At 41.5% G+C, this 26823-nt stretch overlaps 2 protein-coding genes across 4 annotated transcripts in view; both read right to left on the bottom strand.

Annotated features, from left to right (window-relative positions):
* Positions 1–426: 426 nt before the first annotated feature.
* MINAR2 (membrane integral NOTCH2 associated receptor 2) lies at positions 427–13147 on the bottom strand. The gene is made up of 3 exons (XM_005303083.3): positions 12827–13147; positions 2266–2511; positions 427–606 (listed from the first exon to the last, which is right to left on the bottom strand). The coding sequence occupies exons 1-3, from the start codon at positions 12989–12991 to the stop codon at positions 427–429; spliced, it is 591 nt and encodes a 196-aa protein (XP_005303140.1). The 5' UTR covers positions 12992–13147.
* Positions 13148–14588: 1441 nt separating this feature from the next.
* The window catches only part of ADAMTS19 (ADAM metallopeptidase with thrombospondin type 1 motif 19), a 326693-nt gene continuing 314458 nt past the window's right edge, over positions 14589–26823 (bottom strand). For all 3 annotated transcript variants that reach the window (XM_065599319.1, XM_005303066.5, XM_065599318.1), the window contains 2 exons: positions 19726–19903; positions 14589–15816 (listed from right to left, as the gene is read on the bottom strand). In XM_065599319.1, coding sequence (XP_065455391.1) covers positions 15665–15816; positions 19726–19903 — 330 coding nt within the window. In that variant the 3' untranslated portion in view covers positions 14589–15664. The remainder of the gene's footprint in view (positions 15817–19725; positions 19904–26823) is intronic.

Here is a 26823-nt window from a genome sequence, read left to right as displayed (position 1 = left end):
ATACCTTGAATGCTACATTGTCACACTCTTATGATATAACAACTGGGGTAGATCTGGAAGGTGTGATATTGGATTTTGCATAGTATGTGGACAGGTAGCAAAAATTTCTATGTACTGGCTATATGCACCATGTATCTGAGATTAGAATCTGGCCCAGATCACTGTTCAGAAGAAAAAGCCATTAAATGAGCATCTTATTAATAGTGATGTGAATTACACAGATAACATAAAGCAAGTACTGTAGTGCTCAGTGTATTTATCTCTTTCAAGGACCGATTCCTTATGCTGAATAGGGATTTTGTAAAACTTAGATGTCAAATAAATTGCATTCATGACAACAACTCTGAATTTCAGATAAAACCAGGGGAGGAAAGTCTTTTCATAAAAACATTTATTGGAAAACCGCTGTGACTGGATTTGGCTGTATCAAGTAAATAATATGCTAACAGTGACTATTGCAATCAAGATGCAGATAGCAAATACCACAAGCAGGAAAATTAAGCAGCATTTGGAATGTTTCTTTTCTCTCTCTTTCTTTTTCAGCAAGGTGTCATACCCAGGGGTATAAATATCCCCCATCCAAAATTGTAGATCATTAGGATTTTCCTAAAAGAAAGATCAGAAAATGAACTCAGCTCCTCTGTATTGTATGTAAAGTCACCAGAACATAGTTGGTCAGGAGTATTTTGGCTATCACTTAGTAATTAATGAATTTAAAACATCACAATTCAAATCAGAAAAAATTACACTTGAACTCTCGGCTGCACTAGATGTCGAATACTGTCCCACAGAGAACTATTAAAACCATAGCTCTCAGCAAGGAACCTAATGTAGGATACCAGTCATTGAAATGTGATAGAGACCCAGAAGAAACCTCTTGACATTCTCATGCGGATACAGAGGTGCTAATTTACAAATGCAGATCTGAGTCACTTTTCAGCAAGGAGAACTATCAAACTCCCTCCCGCCCCCCCAAAGTAATACACACTAAACCACAAGCAAACAGGAGTACCGGTGGTGGGGATATGGTTATGAGAAGCTAAATTATTTGAAAAAGTACATTGAGGCATAATTTATTTGTCCAGGTTCTTATATGGCCACCATCAACATGGTATTTTAGGGCTAGATCCACAAAGGGACTTAGCTGCTGCAGCGCCTAACATTTAGGTACCTTGCCACCTAATGGAATCCACACCCCTGAATGAGACACATGAGAAGAGAAGCACCTCAGAATGGAAAGCCAGCAAGCTGAGCAAGGAACCACCTAAACTAGTCAGTAGTAACTGCTGAGGAGCGAGGCAGGACTTAGGCCAGTGAGACCTAATGGATGAGTTGCTAGCCCAGTGATTAGGGCACTCAAGTAGAAACTCTGGGTTCCAAGCCCTCCTCAAATGCATGTTTAAGTATTTTATAAAAAGTAGATCAGCTTCAACAGGTGAGATGGAAACATTCCCCTCCTCTTCAAAATACCTGATTCAAGTCTCTGCTCCAAATCAGGCAGAGAGGGGCTTCAAACCTAGGTCCTCCAGGTGAGTACCCTAATTACTGGGCTTTTGGGGACCACCTCCCCTCAGCTGTCTTTTGTATGCGTTAGGCATGCTCTAAGAAGGCCTACCAGATCACACCCTGCCACACCAGATCACACCCTGCAGCCAAGACAGACAGGGGAATGCCTAATGTGAGACCATTCTGGTGCAACGGCAGGACTTAGGCGGCTGCATGCATACACACTGGCAAACATTTAGGCACCTAGGGGACTTTACCAGAGGAAACTCAAGTGCCTAGTGACTTTAGATACCTATGGAATTAGGCAGCAGTTGAGCAGGGCTTTCGAGGATCTCACTAGTGGATAAATATTGGACTTAGGTCCCCAAAAGTGGGAGTTAGGTACATAAATCCCTTTGTAGATCTAGCCCTTAGTACCTCACAGACAAATGTGAATTTCCCCCCACATCCCCTGTGTGAGAGAGGAAAATATTATTATACTCATTTTAAAGATGGGGAAAAGTGACATTAAATGACTTGCTATAGGTGACAGGACAGCTGTGGCAGAGCCAGGATTGAACTGCAGTCTTCAGTGTCTTAACCATACTACTATCCTACCTCTTGTGAGTGGATCCGCATGGAATTCTTACAAAAACATTCAGATTTACTTCTGAAACCAGAATCACCAGCAAATAAGCACAGCATTTTATTCAGTGGTTCAAGTGTAAATACAATGCATAGCATCTGGGTTTGTTCATGTATGAGTCTACAGCAAAATACCTTTAAGTAGTTAGCCAGGTTAGAATGCAGTGAATGCTTGTCATAGTCTTGAACAGTCCAGGAAGGGTTTTTTTTCCTCTCTGCCCAGTCATCATCAGTTCGGATGTCAGTGTACAAGGGATTGCTCTTGATGGTGGATTTCAAGGTGACAGTGGTTATGTGTTTACCAAGAGCTTTGTCAATCATTGTTGGGCTGACCCCACTCAATTCTAAGCCAGGATGCTCAAAGACATTTCTTTTTTCTCTCTGCGGGATAGTCAGGACAAAAAATGGTTATCATCCTCATTCTTCTCATGACACAGATGCCCTTACACATTCACAGTCTATTGTGCAGTAGAACTAACTTTAAAATAATAACTGCCTATTCCTTTTGTTATGGTCTAGAAAGAGACAAGAGGGCTGGTTCTCCACCTTGTGCAGCCTTTCTTCTTGTGTTGAATGAGGGCCTGTGCAAAATGAGTGCCAAATGCTGCTGTCGGTATGAGCTGTCATGGTAATGCCTGTTGGAAGAGAAGACTGTCGTAGAAAACAAGTGTAACAAAATAACTGCCATAAGAATTGGGTTTAGAAATGCAGTTCTGATGAAGACAACGGAAATATATGATGCTGAAGCAGAGTTGTGGGGACCAAAATGCATTAGCGATCGAGGGCCCAAAACACACATTGGTGTAACTTCGCATAGCTTCTCTCCTGCCTTATTCTCTGCTGAAACTGAACAGATTCTACTGATTGTGCCTTCACCGAACCCTTTTATTTTAAGCTCCCTCCACTATTTCCACAACAGTCCCAGTGCAACAGTCCATTTACAGCACCACTATGATTTTTTTTTTTTTTTGGCCCTCTCCTCAGGACCTGAGGAGCACAGATGTCTCTATGTAACTGGGCTCAACTAGCTCTGGCTCTTTATCAGCCTTGAGTTGATGAAGTATTTGGCAGCTTATCCCAGCCAACCCAGCCAGCCTGATTATTTAATTCCCTCCATCAACTTTCTTAAGAGGAACTAATTAACACCTGAGTGATCAGAGTGCAGACTCACCTGTTTGTTCCCTGCACACTGTCACAGTGGTGTAAGTGGATATATTTTGATTGCCTTAGTGAAGTTGCACCCTTTGACAGCAGGCGTGAGATTCTTACCCCAGTTCTGGACTCTTTGTGTCAAGTAAAAGGGCTGGATCAGTGTAAAGGCCCCATATTGGGCTGGGGTAAAATTCTGCTGTTGAAGGCACTGTAGAAGCCCAAAACTCTCCAGGAGTTGGCAAAGCTGTTGCAAATATTGTGCAGGCCAATAGCCACTAAGGGATCAGACAATCTCAGTATGCTGTTACCAGAAACCTGAACAGTACAATTTCAGCTCACCACAATTCCCTTTTCACTGCTACTTTGAATTAAGTGAATTCTAGCATCCCTGGAAGACACATTTATGATACATTCATCACATCCCTTAAATAAATTCATAAGACAGTCCAAGAATTGCTCTTACAGCATATGTGCAGTACAAATGAAACTCTCCTGGTTAGAAAATAACATTTCTCTCCTAGTTCCTTAACATTTCTTTGGACTGGAAACTTTGATTTGAGACAGCTGAAGTCTGAGCCTGGACTAATGTCTGCATTATAGGGAGCACTGGAGTGGAGTTAGAATCACATACTAAAGCAGCCTTATTAAAAAAAAAAATCTCAGAGAAGTGATCAACACAGATTTCCAAATACTCCTCCCCACACCTCCATAAAAGATCTAAGCAGCTTCAAAATTCATTTACCCAAAAAAGGTTTCAAAGGCAAGCAAAAGATTATATTTTTCCAGCCTTCCGAGAGATAAATTAAGAGATTTAATATACTAATTCCTCAACCATCATGTGTGGGGGAGAGGGATGGGGATGAGGGGGTTGGTTTCTTTTAAAATAATGTGAGAGGGGAGAGAAAACAGCAGATTCTATATACATAATCCAATGAGGAAGCATCATTCAGGCATTCTTATCACTCTCCCATGCACAAGGAACTAAGTGTGTTTCCCATCCATAATCATCATGATCTGGTATTAGAGGGAAGAACCCAGTACCCGCAGCCCATGTGTTAGCTCACTGCAGTTGCCATATGTCAGTATTTAACTTTGACATCACAATTTTAAACTGTTGGCATTTTAAACTGTCTACTCTTGCTGCCTGCATTTTACAATATTTCTTATTTAAAATTCTTCAGTTACTTTAATGATGCTTCCTGCAGGCTTGCGAGATGGATGTACTTGGAGAACATAGCATAAGAGCTTAAGAACAGCCATACCCGGTCAGATCAATGGTCCATCTAACCCAGTATCCTGTCTTCCGACAGCAGCTGGTGCCAGGTGCTTCAGAGGGAATGAACAGAACAGGGCAACTGTCGAGTGATCCATCTAGGGTGACCAGACGTCCCGATTTTATCGGGACTGTCCCGATATTTCCTTGTTTGTCCCGCGTCCCGACCGACATGCGGTCGGGACACTGGACAAACAAGGAAATGCCCCGGAGCCTAGAGCCCGGAAGTGCTCGCGCCCCCCCCCCCCTGCCCCGACTCCGCCCCCTCCTCCCCCGATTGGCTCCCTCCCCGAATCCCCGCCTCTTCCCCGGGCTCACCATTCCCCCTCCCTCCGCAAGCGCTGGAGGGAGGCCCGGGAGACGCAGGGGAAGCGCGGGGCCGGGGTGAGTGAGAGTCCGGCCTGGCCCCGAGCAGGCAGGACTCAGTTGGGTGGTAGGGCGAGGAGGGGGGCGGCCCGCGGGGCCAGGCGGCGGCTGTTCTCACCCCCGGCCAGCGGGACTCGGGAGCAGCCGCTGCTGCAGCTCCCACTGCCGCGGGGGCAGGAAGCGGCCATGGCGCTTGGTGGCTGCGGCGCCTCCGAACCCCCCGAGCCGGGGCCTGCTGCAGGGACCCAGCAGCGCGTATGCTGGGCCCAGCCCCTGGCCAGCGTCTGGGCTGCTGCCCAGCTGGTGCTATCCCGCGGCGGCCCCAGGGCGGAGGCATCGGCCGCCCAGCCCCGTTCGTTCCCCTGCGGGACGGGGGGGCTGGGGCCTGCTGCCCCCACTCCGGGGCCGCCGCGGGATAGCACCAGCTGGGCAGCAGCCCAGACACGACTGGCCAGGGGCTGGGCGCAGCGTGCGCGCTGCTGGGTCCCCGCAGCAGGCCCCGGCTTGGGGGGTTCGGGGGCGCCAGAGCTGCAGCCGCGGAGCGCCATGGCCACTTCCTGCCCCCGCGGCAGTGGGAGCTGCAGCAGCGGCTGCTCCCGAGTCCCGCTGGCCGGGGGTGAGAACAGCCGCCGCCTGGCCCCGCGGGCCGCCCCCCTCCTCGCCCTACCACCCAACTGAGTCCTGCCTGCTCGGGGCCAGGCCGGACTCTCACTCACCCCGGCCCCGCGCTTCCCCTGCGTCTCCCGGGCCTCCCTCCAGCGCTTGCGGAGGAAGGGCTTTTTTTGTTTCCTGTCTTTTACTCAATTACTAATCCATGGGAGGACCTTCCCTTGTATCTCATGACTGTTTACTTTGCTTATGAGCATTTGGTGAGGGTCCTTGTCAAAAGCTTTCTGGAAGTCTAAGAACACTATATCCACTGGATCGCCCTTGTCCACATGCTTGTTGAACCCCCTCAAAGAATTCTAATAGATTGATGAAGCATAATTTCCTTTTACAAAAGCCATGTTGACTCTTCCCCATTGTGTTCATCTATGCATCTGGTAGTTCTGTTCTTTACTTATGATAGTTTCCACCAATTTGCTCATAATGAAATTGTCATACTGCCCTCTAATTGCCAGGATCACCTCTGGAGCCTTTTTTAAAAATAGGAGAAGCTTACGTTGAAGAAAGTGTGCACTCTCACCAGGGGAATGTTCATTCTGCCCAGGTTAAAATATTGTGAAAAGAATGTGCCTTGACAATATTGAGTTTTAAAGCAGTTGTTTTAAATAAAAATAAAGATAGGCTAATTGGTTCAAATTTTTCTCATCAAGCCAATGCATGGCAGTTTGACCTCATGTTATTGGTGATGCCCCAAATAAACTAATTACCTCTTCATCCCAGCAATTACTATATCTTCTGCCCCACGGGGAATAGTGATGTAGAAATGTGGGTATACAGTACCCATGAGCATGATCAAGGGGATGAGGTGATGGCAGCGTCAGCTCGACTTTTGATGAGAAGAGGACTGGTAAATGTGGTGGGAGATTTGAAGGAAAGACATAGTGAAGTGGAGGTGATGATGTAATTAACTTGAATATAGCAGAGCATGCTATCTTGGAGATTTGGAAGTAGATGTAGTCCTGAAAATAGAGAATGAGAAGGAAAGATGCTGCCTTACAGAAGTAGAGGTTTAGGTTTAAGGGATAATAAGACAGAGAGATAGCAGGTACCCTGCAAAAAAGATTATGCACACAAGAAGCAGAGAAATAGAAGAGGAGTAATATGCAGAAAAATATTACAAATATTCATTCACAACCCCTTTGAATAGACTTTCATTCTAACCAGATTGTGTTCATAAGAATGTCCAATGAAAGGGAAAGCGTTGTGAATCCTGGTACAAATGTGCAAGTACACAAGTATTGATGATATATATATATATAACACAAGTTAGAGAAGCCAGCTTGACAGCTCTTTGTGGATTTGGAATTGATGGGATCTAAAACATAAATAATAGCATATGACTTAGGTGACTATTCATAGAATACACATAGTGAATTGGGAGCAGTGAATATGTTCAAGTAAAGAACATGATCCATCAAAACCAGGAAATCAAAAATTAAGGCAGAAACTTGGTTTCAAGCCCATTTTACTGAAAGTAGGGATCAAAGGGATTTCTACACAATAGGTGATTTTACATATTGTAGGTCAAATTCTGTTTGCTATATATATTATATAACACCTTGTAACAGATGTTCTTACATAGTTAGTCACTTGACTAAACTAGAATAATATTTGGTTAGCCGTCCTTTGTTCCCACAGTGCCTCCTTTCCCTGGGCTTGCTGAGGCCACATGACTTTTATGGCATGGCTGACACTGACCTTTAGCTCCTAGACATGTTGAAGGTGGGATTCCAAATCATGGGAAGGATGAGGGAATGGACTCTGCCATGGAGGAAAATCTTGTTTGTTGATTGGCCCGTGTAGACAGCATTACAGAAATGCAGTCCAGAGGTGACAAAGGCAATAATAACTGTAACAAGTTTCCTACTTTGAGGTAAAATTTGCAATCTTTGTGCTAGTCATAGATGACTAAAAAGTGCTCTTGGCTACAGCTGCACCATGACCATCTGGGTATTCAAGAAGCTTATAGATTGCAACCAATGCTAAGAAAATGTAAAGAAACTGCACCTAATGAGGGGCCAGATATCCGTTTCACCATCTCAGCTAGCTGTTATACACAGCCTACTAGCATCACCTTCATCTTGTCTGAACTGAACTTCAGCCAGCTAGTCCTAATCCAGGCCCCAATCTTGGCTAAACATTGGAGTGCTGAGCGACTGCCCTGGCTGAATCCAATGAAAAACAGATGTAGAGCTGAGTGTCATCAACATATCAATGACAATGCAGCCCAGATCAGCTCAGTATCTCCTCTAGTGGCCTCAAATACAAACCGAAAAGGTAGGGTGACAGAATGGAATATTGGCAGAAACTCACATGAGAGAACCCTTGGGGCAGAAGAGCAATCATTCAGCACTATACCATCTGGGTCCTCTCAAAAGGAAGGAATGGAGCAATTAAAGCACCACTTCATCTATCCTTGTCAGTGTCCACAACTGTGCCAACAAAACCTCATGGTCAATGGATCGAAAAGCAGGTGGTAAATGTGAAAGTGTCAGTATGTGCACTTGGTCTTTCTCAATTGCCAGGAGGAGATAATTAATGAAAGAGGCAAGGGCTGTCTGTACCTAGCTAGGCCTAAAATCAAACTGATAGTGGTCCAGAGAATTTAAGTATTACGCAGATTGCCAAGAATTGCTTCATCACAAGCTCCTCAATAACAATGAAAGTGGGTGGCAGGGAAACAATTACATTAGCTAATAATTAGCATGAGTTAATTCTGTGGAAAGTGATAAATTAATTATACACCTCAGAGCATTATGTCACACCTCTGAGAAATGCACTAGCACGGATCCTTGTCTTTCTTTAAAGGCATGCTTCTGGGAAACTGGCTGTGACAGAAAGGAGAGGCTATGTACTATCTAAGAATCTGGACATGCAATAATGCTCTGAATATTATATGCAGTATTGTTGTAGCCATGTCAGCCCCAGGCTCTTAGAGATGAGATGGGTGAGGTAATATCTTTTATTGGATAAACTCCTCTCTCAGCTTGTGTCTCTCAGCAATAGAAGTTTGTCCAATAAAAGATATTACCTCATCCACCTTGTCTGTGTGAATATTATAAGTGACCTGGTCACTGAGGTAAAGTTAATGTTTAGCTATTGTGGTTTATTAGCATTTCCCATATGAATGTATCTAACTTAATGGGGGTGGGGTGGAGGCTGTGGGAAGAACAAACAGGAAAGGAACACCATGGTTCTCTAGGTAAGCAACCTCAAACAAATGCTTGGAAGACAACAGGTCCAGTTATTAGCTTCAAGGTTCCTGTAGCCAACAAATTGCAAGTGTTGTTTTGCCAGAGCTGGGAGGCTGGAGATCAAAAGAACGTTAAAAAAAGAGTTAAAAAAAACGTTCTCAAGGGAAGAACGGGATGGGTCACTTGCCAGAAGCTGTCCAGGGAGACAGGTTGACAGATAGGGAGAGGCTCTGCTGAGTGAGTTGCCTTAGGGAAAAACAAGCATTGGTATGGGCTGGTTTATTGTCTTAAATCTGTTAACTCTGAAATGCTTTTCATCTGATACATAATACTTGGCTTGAAGGAGGCTGTCTGATTACAGGTTACTGCTGCCATTGCTCCGAGAGAAGGGAATAGAACTGCAGGGGCTGAGCCTAAGCCAGACTTTTTGAGGTAAATCACAGTTGGTACACAGGGCACTGAAAGTACCAAGATTATTTTACTTAATAGTTATATGACAAAAATATACAATAAGAGGGAATGAATATTCACTCTGCCTGACACTGAAGTAGAAAGTGAAAAAAAGCTTTTGCTCTGAAGTGAAGATACTTTTATCAGACTGCCTTATATAATGGAATAAATGAAGACACTTATAGGTGAAGGAAACACATAAGCACTTAAGCGCACTTCAGTTTGAATGATCTCATGACAAACATCACAAGAGGCACACAAATACATCGCCGAGCAGTCACTTTACATAGGGAGGCTTGAGTAGCAATGTTTCTTAAAAGAAAATGAATTTCTGGACAGGGAGTTTAAGTTATGCTCAAGGTTTAATAATTTTAGGAGACTGTAGATCACAGCCACCTGTTCAAAACTGAAACACACCCCTCCTGTTTCTGAATTAACTAACTCGTACACCCCATTAGCCTGCTCATCATGTTATTCATAAACCATTAGCTCTGCACTGTGCTATCATGTTTATTTTAAAGTCTGGAATGCATCAGGTATTTAGTTTCTTCTTATTTGCTCATCAGCAGAAACGAGAAATAAAAATGTATATTGTGTATAAGTGCTTTAGCTGAACTACTTGGATCTACAAATGAACATGATGAAAAGGAGAGTTTGTGCCTTAGGTTTAATAACCTAATAACACTCTAATTTGCTTTCCATGGGAAATGGTGACTTGAGTAGCTTCCCTTTGAGAGGGCCATCCTAGTGCTGGAATGAATTTCAGAAGAATTCTCTCCAGGGGGATTATGAGGAAGATGCCATTTTAAGGGGGAATATTCTCTATAGATTTAATCCTATTGGAAGTTTTCAGTGATTGCTCAATGACAGCTAGTCTTACTTAATTAAAACAGGCTGGGACATTCCTTTCTGAGGAAAGGGCTGTGTGTTTGGATCTCCTCATACCTGCACAAAGTGGTGGGATGGGAAATAAGCCACTATCACTCCCAGTCTCTTGGATCTTGTGGGCATCTCTTCTTGAGGTTAGTGCACTGTGCTGGGGTAGGGAGAAGGTGGGTTAATGTGTTACAATCCTATGTGAGGGAAAGAAAAACAGTCCTTTATTGTAAGGATGACCCTTATTTTAATAAAAGAATTGGCTGTCCCATACTAAATCATTCTATCAACCATGGGGGTCACCCCTTGCAACCCCATCATTGGAAACTCACCACCCCTCAATTTGGCCTGGCTGACCATCTGCAGGTGGCTAGGCCAAATCTGAATGGGACCAGCAGTTCTTCAGGTGTGCTGATAAATAGCCAGAGGTTAGAGGACCATGCAGGGAAATTGGGGTCTCTGGCTGGGTGATTTGCAGGGGCAAAGATGGGGAGTCCAATTCCTGCTCCCCTCAGCACTGCAGCTGTGCTGCACACTGGGCTAGGCCCCTTGCGATGCCTCAGTAATTGCCAGGCTGTGTCCGTGGGTTCCATTGGGGTGGTCCAGTGCTGGGCACAGGACGCAGAGCAGGAGTCTCAGAGCAGAAAGTGAAGCTTTTAGAGATGGGTCAGGAGCAGACCCAGGTGGAGAGCATCCACTGGGGACCATGCAGAAGGAAAGCGGAGATGCGGGTTCCTGGGGAAGCAGGATTCCCCAAGCACTGTAAACTGGAGAAGCACAGATGGGCTTGGGCTTGGGCTTATTTACCCTCCTCAGAAAGTAGCCAGGCTACCCTGAGGGGTGACCAGAGCGAGAGGAGTGCACAGGCTACTCGCTTTCAGGACCAGAATCGAGCAGCATCTGACATCACAAAGAGTGGAGGGTGACAAGAAGTTAATTGTGGGGAGCAGGTTTCCTCCCCTGTTTTAAAGTGATTCTTTCATTTTACTCTTTCCCATGTCCTCCAGGGCTGTGATAGTGAACAGAAAGCAAAGGTATGGGGGAGGGGGATGGCAGCACCTTATAGCAAGAGGAACTGTTTCCCCCTCACATATACAACAGTTTTCCCTGAATTCAAACCCTGATGACTACAGCAATGTCTCACATTATAGTTACTCTCACTACATCCATTCCCCCAACATGCTGAGCTTTTTTGTGTCCTACTTTGGAAGAAGGAAGTTGTTTGGCCAGAGCAATAATGTACATTAAGATGTTTCATGTTGAAGAAGTTGCTGTAGATGTTAGTCTCTAAGGTGCCACAAGTACTCCTGTTCTTCTTTTTGCGGATACAGACTAACACGGCTGTTACTCTGAAAGCTGTAGATGTTGTGCATCACTGCACCAAAGGTGTCTGATCTCACCAGGGCAGGGAGGGAGACTGACTTGACTGCTGTCATAGTGAGTTAATGGCAGAGTTGAGGAAAATCTAACTGCCCTCTTGCTTGGTGCAGGAGGTTCTCAATGCACAGTGTGCATCGTCCTCTCCTATACATTTAATCTTTCAGGTGGATGAGAACTGAGTAAAGTGTGGCCGTTATGGGATCTCCAAGGCACAGCACTTGCCCTGAGGAGTTCAGTGTGGCCTGTAGCCTCTGTCATCACCTAGAGGCCTACAGATGTCTCAAGTTTCATGAGTCACCGTCCCTGAAGAAAAATCAGTAACTTTCCGCACAGTCAGCACGTGTGTGTGTGCGTGCGCGCATTAGGAAAACTGTCACTTATTTTTGCAATAAAATGTTGGCAACCCTCCTCCCTTCTGAGGGGAACTTCTGAGGCAGCTGCTGTGGGAGTCAGCCCTAGCAACTTGGCGCCAGTAGAGTCACCTAGCTAGAGAGCCAAAGAGGGGAGCAATTGCCCCCCGCATGAAGTGGTTCTGTCTTCCAGCAGATCCACTGAGGTCTGAGCACTTTCTGGAGGTCAAAACCCAAGCTGGTTCCATAGATGACACAGGGCTAGGTTTTTATATTTTGCAATTTGGGGAAAACTCTATGAGGGGAACCTCTACTTAAACGGTTTCTTCTTTTCTTCCCTATCTCTGTGTCCTCCTTTGTCTTTCACCCTAACTACTATCAAGGAATAACCCTCTGGTGTCTGCTTAAGTAACTCACCCAACAGCAGTCATGAAAGTCAAGTTAATTGTATGGTACACAATCATTGACTGTTAATGTCAGTTATTATGGGGAGGTAGTAGCTGCTGCTTATCTTTAAGGATGTAACTGAGTTTCCATTTTAAGCCTGAATTTTTCTCTTCTAGAATTTTCCTTCTCTTTAGCACCTACCTGCGTGTTGTTCCTGGGAAGTTTCCATATGATCCCATATAATAATAAATACAATTAATGTTACACAATATCATTCATGCACATACTGGGAAATGCTAAAAAATACCACAACCAGGAGTCAGCAGGTCAGTGCCGGTACTAAGAGGTGTGGAACTACATGATAGTGATAGGGTTTGAGCCCATGGTATCAGGAAGATTGTTCTCATACAGCCTACTCCTGCTCCCATTGAAGTTAATTGCAAAACTTTCACTGACATCAGTGGTGCAGAATCAGGGACATGCAGTGGCTGCAACCACAGCAAAAGGCTCAAACCCAAATTTCATTTGTTTCTGAACCAAAAAATGTATAAGGAATAATAAGCAAAGAAGTCAAACATTCAGGTCTTTCCTTTAGACATTACCTGTAAATAGACTTTGTTGTGCCATTGCTGTGCACCTGGAAAAGCTGCTTCTGGAAATTTTACTAGACTGGCTTGTAGAAAGGCAGAGTTTTTCATTAAAGACTTCACATCTAGTTGTAGGAATTTATCAGGATGGTTGTTGTTTGGCAAAACAGAGAAGTCCATGTTCCCCTCCTGTTGAGTAATAATGAAAACAGCCCAGTCTTCTGGTTCCTGGCTGCTGTGGGCTCCTTCTATTATTAATGAAGTGAAAAAGGATCCTATTGTTGCCTGAAACCGTAACTGATCCCTGCTTGGTGTCACGCTCACTTATATCATCTACCAATGATAAAAGATCGTTTAGAAGCAGCATAGCAGGCAAGACATGCTTCCTTAAGTGCCTAGCTTAAGTTTTCAAGTTTAAGGACCATTTTGATAGATGTATATGTGCTCATTAAAACTAACAGAGTATCAGTGACTAGATGCATGAGACACTTAAATACATATCAGCACTTCCTTAAGTGACTTGCCAAAGATCTCAGGCTCACAGTATTTCTTTCTCAGCTAATTAGAAGCAGTTCATACCACAACAGGAATGGTGCAAGTCCTTCTGCAATTATTCTCTGGGGATACTAACTCATTTGATTTTGTCACACAGTTCAGCACAGTAGTTTGATGTTATAACAGTAACATACACATTCTCAGATTAAAGGGATATTTCATCAGTAAGTTTTTCCTCAATATGGGGAATATTAGTTTATTTCATCTACTGTTAGGAGCTTGATCTTTCTTCAAATCAATGGAAAACTCTAATTCACTTGAATAGTATAAGATCAAGCCCTTAATTTTCATTACTGTATCTGTGATGCTTGTATTTTATTTCAGAGTTTGATACTTTATTTTAGTATTGCATATTTATAAAGTCACTTTGATTTTGACTGATGAAATTTCCTTCCTTCAGCCTAGCCAGTACAGGTAATAAAAAACACCAAGCTTTTACTCTTTGTTTCGATTCAAATCAGATCAGTGTTCTCCGGAGTGGCAGTGCTGGGCAAAGCAACAATGCATTTCAACATCATCATATCTGTGCTCACATTCCTGTGCAATCTTAAAAAAAACCTTCTCCCTATTTTTCTAATAAAACGGCACATTGATCTGTATTGTTTATTTGAATTATAGGGAAGAGCTTAAATAAAATGTAGTAACCAAATATAAGTTACTTCATTTTTAATTCATCCAGAGAAGCAAATATGATGCATTTACACTACGTGTACACATAATGACCTCCAAGTTGCAGACTGCATGTACATCTAATAGTCAAGTATTACAGCCACCGAAGAAACGAAAGCTGTAGCTAAAGTTGCAGGTAAACTTAGATGATAACCCCTGATTTCATTCATTATATCTAGAAAATATTCTCATTTGCCTCTGAAACTTTGCATCCTTGGTACCAGCCCAAAGATAATTTTTTGTGTGCATCCCTGACTGCCTATGGGTAACAGCTCCAACCACTCCCATGCCAGACACATTCCTCCTACAGCCAGTTTGCAAAGGGGTCTTCAGGAGACAATCTATAGCTGTCTTCCTCTCCCCTGAGCTGTAGGACTTCTCCCCATCAGGTCCAGGGCTTTTAGAACCCCTTTATGCTGCTCAGTCCCATGGACTTGTACTATAGAGGCAGGGGTGGGGATGATGACATAAGCTCTATTAAAAATTTAAAAAAGGGGAAAAAAAACCAGGAATATTTCAGATGCACAAAATAGGAAAAACAGAAATAAAGAAAGAGGTTTTACTTTTTTATTGAAAATGTAAAAATCATGTGAATCATGTACAATATTTTCTCATAAGGAAAATTTTAGTTGTTTTAAAATGTTTCACAAAATTGTAAAACTTTTTTTGTATAAAGACTTTCATAAAACAAAGATGAAACTAAAGCAGTATCACAAAGCTATCTTCTAAGTCATCAACAAAGAACTGGAAAATGTTTAACAGATTACGCATACAAATGGCAGGAACAAGGACTCTTCCATTTGTACAACTGCAAAGAGGACAGACAAAGGCATAAAGAGGCATGGGTCTTTTGCTGAAAACATTTAAAATCAAGTGACATGTTAAAACAGTACAGACGTGGTTTCATAGGATGGTACAAATTCTAGAACTTGTGTTTCTCTAAACTACCTCAAACAGTGCAACAGTGAGTGATTCAGTGTAAATCTCTACAGTGTTTCATTGATTCAATACTTGTGTTCAAGTATGTGTTCATGAGCACAATCAAAATCTCTAGTTCGCTATTTTGATTTTTTTTGTTTATCACAGGTTATATGTTACAGTAGATTCTCTCCTACAGTATGTCTCTAACCCAAAGAGAAACTGATTTCACAATACATTCTGTAATAACCTGTTCAACAATGTTAGCTTAGACACCTCAACATCTGTTGCAAAATAAACAAGGTCATTCTGACTCTGAATGCCAAAAAATTAAAATAAAAAACTTTGGCTTTATTTCCAAATACAGCAAAACTATTCAGCTAAATTAAAATAAATTCAAGATAACATGAGGGTTTTTCTTGGCAACAGAGAGATGATCCTACCGAACATAAACATTTAAAATACTATTTTTTAAAAAATTCTGATATATGTATCCAAAACTGTTCATATAAAAATTATGAAAACCTCAGAGAATAAAACACAAAGGCCATCTAACCAAAACAAGAAAGCATGTCTGGCAGGCAAAAATAAATTAATTTGATTAAATTATATGTAATCTGATAATATTTGGTCTGAAAAAGCGTGTGTGTGTGTGTGTGTGTATAAATAATGAGATTGCAAAGAGCTGAGAGCCAGCCAGCCTGACAGAGGTCAACTCTTTTGTTGCATTTTTTGCGCATAAAAGTCCCTGCATGTCTCACAGCAGCGTTGATACCACCTCATGTCCTGACAGAGGTTCTTCTCTCGTATCACTCTGCAGTATACAGGCCACTGGTCTCCCAGGCACTTGAATGTTAAAGCAGCTGTGAAACAACAAACAAAAAACACAACTATATATCTATACACTCAAACAGTTCATTTGATACCTAAGGCAGAGTATAATGTTCATTCATTCTATTATTACCTATTACTAAATTTGTTAGTAAGCAATCAGATAGTAGAGATGTCCTTAAGGGTGTCTAAAGACTTCTGACACAACCAACCTCCCTGCTAGTGACTCCATTGGGTCAGGAACCAGGAGGTGGACTGAGTGAAAGCAAAGGCAGGAGTAACTGATAAGGAAGTGGCCAGCAAGCATGGAAAGAGGGCACTGGGGCACTTTTGAGGGAGGCAGCAGAGAGGAAAGGAAGCTGGGAGGGCACTGGAGCTCTGTCGGTGGGAAGGAATGGGTGGGGTGAAACTTGTTTATTTTTCAACAGAGGAAAAGAATCCTATCTTGGTGACACGCTGCCAATATTTTAACAATTAGAATTTTTGAGGGCCCAGCTAAGTAGACCCAACAGCCTCCCTGTCATGAATGCCATACACTTACAAGACGGCACAATTTCAAGATAATAATTGCAAAATCGTAAATAAAGCAAATACCTTTTATCTAGAAAAATGGACACTGCAATACATTAGTAATGACTATCCACAGAGAGAGAGAGAGAGAGAGAGAGAGAGAGAGAGAGAGAGATTTCAGGAATAGGATGGTATACTTGGCCAGACATGATCATATCATATCTTAATTACTACAATCTCCTCCTCTCTGGCTTGGACAACTGCAACCTTATCCCCTCAAGTCCATTCAAAATGATGTTGCTAAGATTATTTTCCTGCTCATCACTCTGATAATACCACCCTCTTTGAGTCCCCCCTTCCCTAATATGTCAAACACAAGCTTCTCTTCTTTACCTTTAAGACCCTTCATGGCTTAGCTCTTCCATTAAAACATTATGGCGCTGACTACTGTCTTCACTGTGACAATGTTCCCACCATTCAAAACCATTCTACCTCAAAAATCTTTGCACGTACTCCCTCACAACTGCTTATGAATGCCTCGTTAATATCTAAAAAGCCGCTAACTTATTCTCCTTAAAAATCCTTCCTTAAGACTCATCACTCCATGATGCGTACACAACTCTGTCAGCTGACAATGGTCAGGCAGATGGTGAGCTCTGAGTACTGCTTACCATACAAAACATGCTCAAAGCACTGTTGCCTCACCTACCCTTCCTCCTCTCTTGTTTGTTCTGTCCACCTGTTCCATCCAGCATGTCATAACCAAAACTGTAAGCTCTGTGGGGCAGGATCTGACCTTTTACTTCACATCTGTATAGTGCCTAACATAATGAGACCCTGATCCCTAACTGGGGCCTATAGTGTGATAGCCACTTACTTGAGCACAACCTCAAGGTCAGGGGCCACTTTGCAGGCCCTCCCACCCCTCAGGGTCCTAGAGCCCAGGCTGCAGCCTGAGCCCAGAAATATACACAGCAATGAAACAGCCCCACAGCCAGAGGCTATGAGCCCGAGCTGGCGGGCATGGGCCAGTTGCAGGTTTTTCTTTGTTGTATTAGGGTGACCAGATGTCCCGAGAAAATCGGGACCGTCTCGATATTTCAGTGTCTGTTCCACGTCCCGACCGATCTTTGGTCAGGATGCAATTTGTCCCAATATCTGCCGGCAGCACTGGGTTTTGGTTTTTTTTTTTTTTGCTCAGCCGGCAGGACTCGGCTTTTTTGAGTAGATCAGAAGATGTAGCATTGATTCTTGTAATATCAAAGTCAAGGGCTCATTCCACCAGATGCATAGAGACAATGCTTGCCTTGAGTAGATCTGCCATTTGGGCTTCCAGTCATATTGTTACTAGGCAGTATAGGAACCCATGCTTCTTCAGATATAGCTTTTGATATCTGTTCTGGTTTCTGTTTTCCTTCCCCCCTCTCCTCCGCCCCAGCAATGGAAGGAGAGCTCCATGGATCTTATCTAATTTGAGCCTAACCTTGTCACCTCAAGGAATACCTAATTTAGTGTTTCTTTGGACTATGTCCATCTGTAATGCCTCACTAACTGTTTTTCTATTCTAATGTTATTTGCACATTTAATTATATATTTGTATTTTAATAGTGCGGCGGCCCTGTAACAGGGTGGCTTGCTCCTTAAGGGCTGGAAGGCTGAGGCTAGCCAACTCTCGTTACTAAAGAGGCACACCTGGGCTGGACCAGGGAATTCCTCATAAATAGCATCAGGAAGCTGCAGGGTGTGGCTAACAGAATGAAGCCAGGGCCAGAGCTCCAGCCAGAAAGGTGGAGCAGACAGGAATAGAGCAAGAGCTCTGTGGGCATGTCTATACAACAATAGGGTGACCAGATGCGGGGAAGAAAATATCGGGACACATGGGGGGGAGGTGCCCACCGGCAGAGCAAAAAAAAAATAAGCCGAGTCCTGCCGGCAGAGCAAAAAAACAAAACAAAACCAACAATATGACTGGAAGCCCAAATGGCAGATCCACTCAAGGCAAGCATTGTCTCTATGCATCTGGTGGAATGGGCCCTAACTCCTGGTGGATAAGGTTGACTTTGATATTACAAGCATCAGTGCTACATCTTCTGATCTACTCAGATAACTCAGCCTTATGGGCTTCACTACCTCACTTTGGTCCTTCAAATAAAGTAAAAACATTTTAAATCAACCTGAAATTTCTATGTTGCATATTTATGTAAAGTAGAACTTCGTGGCCTGTCTCACATCTGAGGCAGAGAGATGCCTCTGTCTCACTGGATGGAAAAAGTGTTCTGATGTTGGTGGAGGTCAGTTGGGCAATTGTGCACAAAGACAGATAAAACATGAAGAACAATTTTGTCCTTATGAAATACTATATAAGGTCTGTAAGCCTCAGCTGTCATCTCAGTCATCCAGCAAGCCGAGACAATGGCCACTACACAAAATGCTATAAGGGTTCCAACTTCAAAGGGGAATACCCTTCATTAGCTCAAAGGAAGGATTACAGACAGTTTATGACATTAGATTTGCTTTCCATGCAGGAATAATCTATTGACAGGATGGTTTATCCTAACAAGGGCTCTGAAAAAATCATTGGGAAAAGATGTACTATAGCAGATCTTTGAATATATCCCAATCATGCTCAAGGCTCAGACTGACATTCTAAGGAGCTGATGGTAAGACCCTTATGAAAACTCCACTAGGGATTTTACTTGGAGGATAATTGGTATGGTTAACAGATCTCTCTCTACGCCAGTCGTAGAATTTCTTCCAGGGTCTCTAATAGGAAACAGAGTTTGAGAAACTTTTGGATTTTAAAATGGTCCCAGTGAGTTTGTCTCTGACCCCTTTATGTTGAAGATTTAATCTCTGATGTTCTACACAATCATGGACAGATGTAGTGATCTGGGTGAAAGACTGGCAGAAGGAACCATTTGTACATGCTCCTTAAACCAGGGCCTTCTTGGTCCTTTAAGGACCATGAGAATGTTGTTTAGAAAACTTTGCCGAACTAAACTTTATATATTTTCTCAACTCTATAAAAATGTGTGGTGCAATTAACCAGAAAAATACTGGTTTGAAATAAATTTCTAACACCAATATAATGATATTTACATTTTGATGTTTAGTAATAATAATAAGATGGAATACCACATCACATCCCTTTCATGGATACCAGTGTGCTTTACGAACATTTATGAATTAAGTTTCATGAAACCCCTGCAAACTATTTTTATCTTCAATTTACATATGGGGAAACACAGCCACAGAGATGTTAAAATGACATGCCTAAAGTGACACATAATTCTACAGGAGATATAAGGATAGAATCTAGATCGCCTAAATCCCAGCCTTGTGCTTTTAATCACAGGACCATCATTTTTCTTCATAAGGAAAGACAGAAAAAGATAACTTCTGCACTGTCATATGGCTTTTTTCCAGCTTACCTAACCTGGGTGATGTGATCGTATTTACGTTAATTTTCTCGTTGCAGGGTTGAAGATGGCAGGGTCTGTATGCTGCAGGCTTTTCTGAGGAAAAACATTCATTGCCATGTCTTCCTGTGATCTTGTGCATGCATTGGATTACTCGGGACTGCATTCCTTTGCCACAGGTAATGGAACACTACAACAGATGGAAGAAAGGCATGTGTCAGAATTCTGTTTTTTCCTGTAAAAACTTGGGAGTGAAATCCTGACCCAATGGAAGTTTTGACCTCAGCGGGGCTTGGATTTGAGGGAGATTCATGGTTTCATAAATTAAAATTGATTTAAAACAAGTAAACTAGAAAATATGGTAGTGTCTAATACTTACGGCAGCAATTCCCAACCTATGGATTATAGCTCTTCCCCTACCCCAAAAAATCTATAAAACCTTGCCAGCGTTGGGCATTGGTTCCATCTACCTGTTACAATCAGGAACACACACATCTTGAAGCACCAGTGGTGAAAAAGCAAAGCAAAAGAAGCCTCTGAGCTCCAAGGCCTGCTCTCCCATCCCTATTTCTGAATTTTCCCTCTGGAGGCAACAAAAAGAGAATGGGTGGAGCAACAGAATATGCTCACAGAAACTGGAGAGGAGGAGGAGTGGATGATGAAGATCCTGCTATATTCCCAACCCCACTGCTAAATTGCTCCCCTCAATGAGCAGAGTGGATGCCGATTCTTTTTAAGTTTGTCTTCTGGTTTCTTCAAAGACCCATCAGCCTGAAATGCTTCTTCTCAGCTCCTGCAAGGATTAAGGCACCCTAATAGATATTTTCTTCCTTCCCATACTCAAGGGCTCTATGCAAAGGGAAAGTGTGAAGAGGAACAGAGAAAAGGGGAGAGAAACAGAGAGAAGAGAGAAGGTTTTGTGGGAAGATGCTGAGGAAAAAGGGAGAGATTCAGAAGGGAAGGAGAGACCTTGAACAGCAGTAACAAGAAAATAAGAATGAAAAATTGAAATCAAACCCCAGTAAAATACACAGAAAAAGGGAAGATAAACAGAAGAAGTTGGGTCAGGGAGAAAGAATAGGCAAACAACAGGAGAGATGTGGCAACCATATATGCGGCACAAACTCACAATAAGAGGGGATTCCAACCCTAAAAGAGAGGAAGTCATGGACTGAAGAGCTCCATACACACTAAATGTAGCATGCCTTTTCATGTGTATAATCCTGCAACAGGCCATGAGGAAGTTCTCACATCTACTGAGACAAATCTCCGTGGGTATAATATGGAATCTATAGAAGTGGTGCCAAACATGGCTGTAGGCTCCATGGCAGCTAAACAGTGATATAGGTGTAATCTTATCAAAATGACCTGATGCACGCAAGTACATTACACCACACAATCAAACTTGCACAAAGAACTGACAGTGTAGTCTGAAACCAATCAGCCTTGCCATTTTACTGTTGCCAAGGTGAATGGTGTCAGAAAAAAATAGTACAGTAACAGTAGCTTTCTTTTTCCATAAAAATGATTGTGAAATAAAATCCTGGAAGGCAAACTAGGGCAGTGCCTCACAGATGGACATGAAATCTAATTTGAATTTGTGAAACACGCCCTTCCTCCTTTGCTGACTTTATGTTCACAGAATCTCATGAGACACATGTACATTAATTATCTAGTCACATATATGCCATTGGTTTAAGTGTAATTTCATAGCAAAATAATGATACAGTGTTGCCATTTGTTCCCTCTCTGCTAGATCTAGATCGATTTCATCCATTTTTTGCAGTTATATACTTTATTAAATGTTTTGCAACAAAAAATAACTTGATATGTTTCCCTGGTAAATGGATGTCAGGGGCTCTGGTACTTTGTGTTCATGTAGATAAAAGACACACATGGCCTGTACAACATTTTTATTTAAATCTTAATTTCTTGAACAAGTTACTATATGTTTCAGATACCTTATTTAACATGCCCTGGATCTATCAACACCAGTCTTTGGAGCAGAAATCCAAACTTGGTGGCTTGAGCTCAACTGTACTGATAATGCACCTGACACTGCCATGCACTTTGTGCAGTCATGTACGGACAACAGTACTATTCTGATTTGGTACATTAGGCACAGGTGTAAATTACTTCACAAGATACAAGGCAGTATCCACTAGGGCTGTCAATTAATTGCAGTTAACTCACATGATTAACTCAAAAATATTAATCACAATTAAAAAATTAATCGCGATTAATTGCAGTTTTAATCGCACTGTTAAGCAATAGACTATGAAATGAAATTTATTAAATATTTTGGACGTTTTTCTACATTTTCAAATATAATGATTTCAATTACAACGCAGAATACAAAAAGAACAGGAGTACTTGTGGCACCTTAGAGACTAACAAATTTATTAGAGCATAAGCTTTCGTGGACTACAGCCCACTTCTTCGGATGCATCCGAAGAAGTGGGCTGTAGTCCACAAAAGCTTATGCTCTAATAAATTTGTTAGTCTCTAAGGTGCCACAAGTACTCCTGTTCTTTTTGCAGATACAAACTAACACGGCTGCTACGCAGAATACAAAGTGTACTGTGCTCACTTTATATTATTTTATTACAAATATTTGCACTGTAAAAATGGTAAACAAAATAAATAGTATTTTTCAGTTCACCTCATACAATACCGTAATGCAATCTCTTTGTCATGAAAGTTCAATTTACAAATGTAGATTTTTTTTAACATAACTGCACTCAAAAACAAAACAGTGTAAAACTTTAGAGCCTACTAGTCCACTCAGTCCTACTTCTGGTTCAACCAATCACTAAGACAAATACGTTTGTTTACATTTATGGGAGATAATGCTGCTGGCTTTATATTTACAATGTCATAGGAGTTCATACTTTTGTAGCCTGCATTGCAAGGTATTTACGTGTCAGATACGCTAAACATTCGTATACCCCTTCATGCTTCGGCCACCATTGTAGAGGACATGCTTCCATGCTGATGAAGCATGTTAAAAAAATGTGTTAATTAAATTTGTAACAGAACTCTTTGGGGGAAAACTGTATGTCTCCTGTTGTGTTTTACCCACATTCTGCCATATATTTCAAGTTATAGCAGTCTCCGATGATGACCCAACACATGTTTGTTTTAAGAACACTTTCATTGCAGATTTGACAAAATGCAAAGAAGGTAATGTAAGATTTCTAAAGATAGCTACAGCACTCAACCCAAGATTTAAGAATCTGAAGTGCCTTCCAAAGTCTGAGAGGGACGAGGTGTGGTGCATGCTTTCAGAAGTCTTAAAATAGTAACACTCCAATGTGGAAACTACACCACCAAATCTGAACCACCAAAAAAGAAAATCAACCTTATGCTTGTGGCATCTGACTCAGATGATGAAAATGAACATGCGTCAGTCCGCAATACTTTGGATCGTTATCGAGCAGAACCTGTCATCAGCATGGATGCATGTCCTCTGGAATGTTGGTTGAAGCATGAAGGGACATATGAATCTTTAGGGCATTTGGCACGTAAATATCTTGTGATGATGGCTATAATGGTGCCATGTGAATGCCTGTTCTCAATTTCAGGTGACATTGTCAACAAGAAGGGGGCAGCATTATCTCCTGCAAATGTAAACAAACTTGTTTGTCTGAGCGATTGGCTGAACAAGAAGTAGAACTGAATGGACTTGAAGGTTCTAGAGTTTTAAATTGTTTCGGTTTTGACAGCAGTTATGTAACAAAAAAAAATCTACATGTGTAAATTCCACTTTCACGATAAAGAGATTGCACTACAGTACTTGTATAAGGTGAATTGAAAAATACTATTTCTTTTATTTATCATTTTGAATGCAGATTTTTTTTTTTACATAATTCTACATTTGTAAATTCAATTTTCATGATAAAGAGATTGCACTACAGTACTTGCAATGGGGGAATTGAAAAATATTATTTCTTTTGTGTTTTACAATGCAAATATTTGTAATAAAAATAAATATAAACTGAGCACTGTATACTTTGTATTCTGTGTTGTAACTGAAATCAATATATTTGAAAATGTAGAAAACATCCAAAAACATTTCACGAAATGGTATTCTATTATTGTTTAACAGCGCAATTAAGTGAAGGGAGTTCTGAACCTTAATTTTCACTTTCTGTTATGACAGTGGTACCTCTGTGTTTTATCTGCAGTTGTTGCAGCCTTGAGGTATTCCCGCCATACCCAGGAATGCCTGAGTCAGATGAGAAAGAAGAGGACTTAGTATGACATGTTTAGCAAGATCCTGTAAGCCAGTGTGACATCAGACCTTGAACAGAGGGCCTGGAGGATTAGTACTGCAAACCATATGAAGAAAGAAAGCAGACAGGAGAAAGGCCCAGGAGTTGGAGAGGGAGATGCAGGGATGGGGGGAAGCAGCAGATCTTGACTTTAGTAAGGGTTTTGTTACTATCTCACATGACCTTCTCATAAACAAGCTAGGGAAATGGAGCTAGATGGAGCTACTGTAAGGTGGGTGCAAAACTGGTTGGAAAACTGTTCCCAGAAAGTAGTTATCCATGGTTCACAGTCATGCTGGAAGGGCATAATGAGTGGGGTCAGTTCTGTATCCGGTTCTGTTCAATATCTTCATCAATGATTGAGATAATGGCATAGAGAGTATGCTTATAAAGTTTGCAGAGAATACCAAGCTGGGAGGGGATGTAGTGCTTTGGAGGACAGGATTAAAATTATTTAATTAAATAAGATCCCACTTATGACTATCAATATCTTCCATGCTAATTTGTTAGGCAATGAATGTAATCAGAAAAATCTATGCAGTCAAAATCATTAATGAAATAATTAAACTAAGTATATGTAAAATGGCTCTACTCCCACCAATTCCTTAGTAAAGTCTGGAGGTTCAGCAGGTGTCCTCTGTAAATCCTAATTTAATTTCAACCTACTCTTCATTACTATGTACTGGAGATTGCTCTTTCACTGATTTCCCCCCCCCCCCCCCCCAAAAAAAAAAGAATGTCACACTTGCACACACTGTAGTTCATTTTTGTGCTGTTCTAGTTATTTCTTACTTCTGACTGTTCAGGTGACCTACATTTTGAGGCCATGTAGCTGATTAGCAAAAATTCCCGTAGGACAACTGTGTTTGTAGGTTTAGACTAAATGCTCTAATATGCAGCCAGAGTTTTTTTATGTGGCTGTTAATCTGGCAGTTTTGGACACAGTCCTAAAGGTACTGTAAAACCATTCAAGCTGCAAGTCATGTAAAACATTCCTATTAAAGCCTCTACAAAAAAATTCCTGGATAAATATAGTGAAAAGCTATTTTTAAAGTTTTTTTGCATGAAAACTACACATTCTATATGAATACTTGCCTACCTTTGAACTTCTTTTAAACATAATTTCAGGGACTGAAATCTAGCCGTTAAATATAACAATCCTTACACTTGGCATGCACAAGGATTACCCGAGACTCCTTCTTTCTGTTTCCTGCCAAAGATATATATTTTGGAGAGAATACATATTACCATGGCCAACAGCTGAGAAAGGTGCTGTAATGCCTTAGTTGTTTCCAGCTGGCTTCAGTAAGAAGTAGGAATTCCTAAATTAAGGGAAAAATTGTAACTGGCGGTCAGTAACGGTCAAAATGTGTCTCTCAGCCAAAATAATAGGCAATCATTACAGGATTTGATACAATCTACAATAAGAAGCGCCAATTTGTGACAATGTTAACAGAATTGACTTGGACAATTTGTCTTCAAGAATAAATAGACTGCTCAAAAAGGCGTTTTACAAGTCTAAGTAACATTCAAAGTGGAGAGAGATGTTCTTATAAGGAAACTCAATGATGAGTTCTACTGGAAATTACTAGCACAGCATTCCTAATCATTTATGTATAGGTTTGTCAGTTCCAGCATTCAAGGAGTTTCAACCTTTTAATAAAGTGAGTGTGAAACAAGCATACTGAAGAATCAAAAATTGATAACAGTGCATAAAGTTTGAAGGTTTGCAATATTTTTTGTTCACTTTGCATTTTTAATATAGTTTGGATTTGAGGGCTGGTATTAGATCATACAGTGTACTTGTTTGTATAAATGGTTTTGTTTAAATGAGGTTAAAAATATCCACAAAAGTTGTTCATCAAGCTAGTCAGCTTTTGCTATAGCTGTTTATGTCCCAAACTATATCTACTTTATTTGTACTGATATTTGTGTATCAGTTAATCACAAGGAAGGTGGAATAATGAATACAAATAAATGATGCAGTCTGAGTTCCTTCATGCCTCAATTGTAGGAAGATCTTTGCCACACTCAATTGTAACACACCCATCACCTCAGTATCAAGATGCCAAGTACCTGCATTAAGTATAGCTGTGAAAATCCTGTTTTGGCCTCTTCCTATTTTTAACCACATTTACTTGGATTTTTAATTGTTTCCCTTCCCTTTTCTTTTTCACTGTATTTCCTGTTTTTCATTAGTGCAAGATGACTGCTGCAGAGAAGTGTCTTCTGTATTGTAGCCAGACTTTGGGCTCCATCTTATCTTGGTAAGTCATACTATAGATGCAACCTATCATGGAATAACCCTCAGCTCCTGCTTCTGAGAGTTTGAACCTAGGCTCCATCAGTGTTAGCACTCCCATGGAGAAAAGCTGTCTTAGTTGTTTGTGGATAAAAAGTTGGCCCTTAAAACAGACGAGCACTATTCCATTATGGGATTTAAATATTACGACCAGTACTTGGAACTGTCTTTGGTACCAAGTGGAGACCCAGTGGAGAGTATGATATGTTTGTTATGTTTTTCTTTTTCAAGAGCCATCTGCTGTATTCTGCATAAGCTGGAGCTTCATTGTGTAATGTAACTTTATTCAGTCTGAAACAGAGTGAATTACAGTAATCAGCTAGGAGGTGAAAAACATATAGATCTCAGTAGCTAGGATCTCATGTGAGAGGTACTCTCCTGGCAAGATGAAAGTGAAAGCTATGCTTGGCATTATTGTTATGTGTGTATCTAGAAATGAGTTCAATAGGATCTTGAGGCTTTGCATTTTCTTGATAATCAGAGGATGTAAGAGCTCAAAGCAGGAGTAAGGTCAATAACCTTGCTCGTTCATTA

The sequence above is a fragment of the Chrysemys picta genome, chromosome 6 (genome assembly GCF_011386835.1).
Source record: "Chrysemys picta bellii isolate R12L10 chromosome 6, ASM1138683v2, whole genome shotgun sequence".
NCBI classification, from domain to species: Eukaryota; Metazoa; Chordata; order Testudines; family Emydidae; genus Chrysemys; species Chrysemys picta.
Note: the sequence above shows the minus strand (reverse complement) of the source record. Positions and strands in the feature narration are given on the sequence as shown.

Bases quoted from the DNA above. Each gene is read 5' to 3' on its own strand.
- MINAR2 (XM_005303083.3), bottom strand. From the start codon at position 12,991: ATGGACTTCTCTGTTTTGCCAAACAACAACCATCCTGATAAATTCCTA. The intron at 2,512-12,826 runs GTAATGTCTAAA...ACTATCCCGCAG, and splicing joins ACAACAAAGTCTATTTACAG to AGAGAAAAAAGAAATGTCTT. The intron at 607-2,265 runs GTATTTTGCTGT...TCTTTCTTTTAG, and splicing joins ACCTGGCTAACTACTTAAAG to GAAAATCCTAATGATCTACA.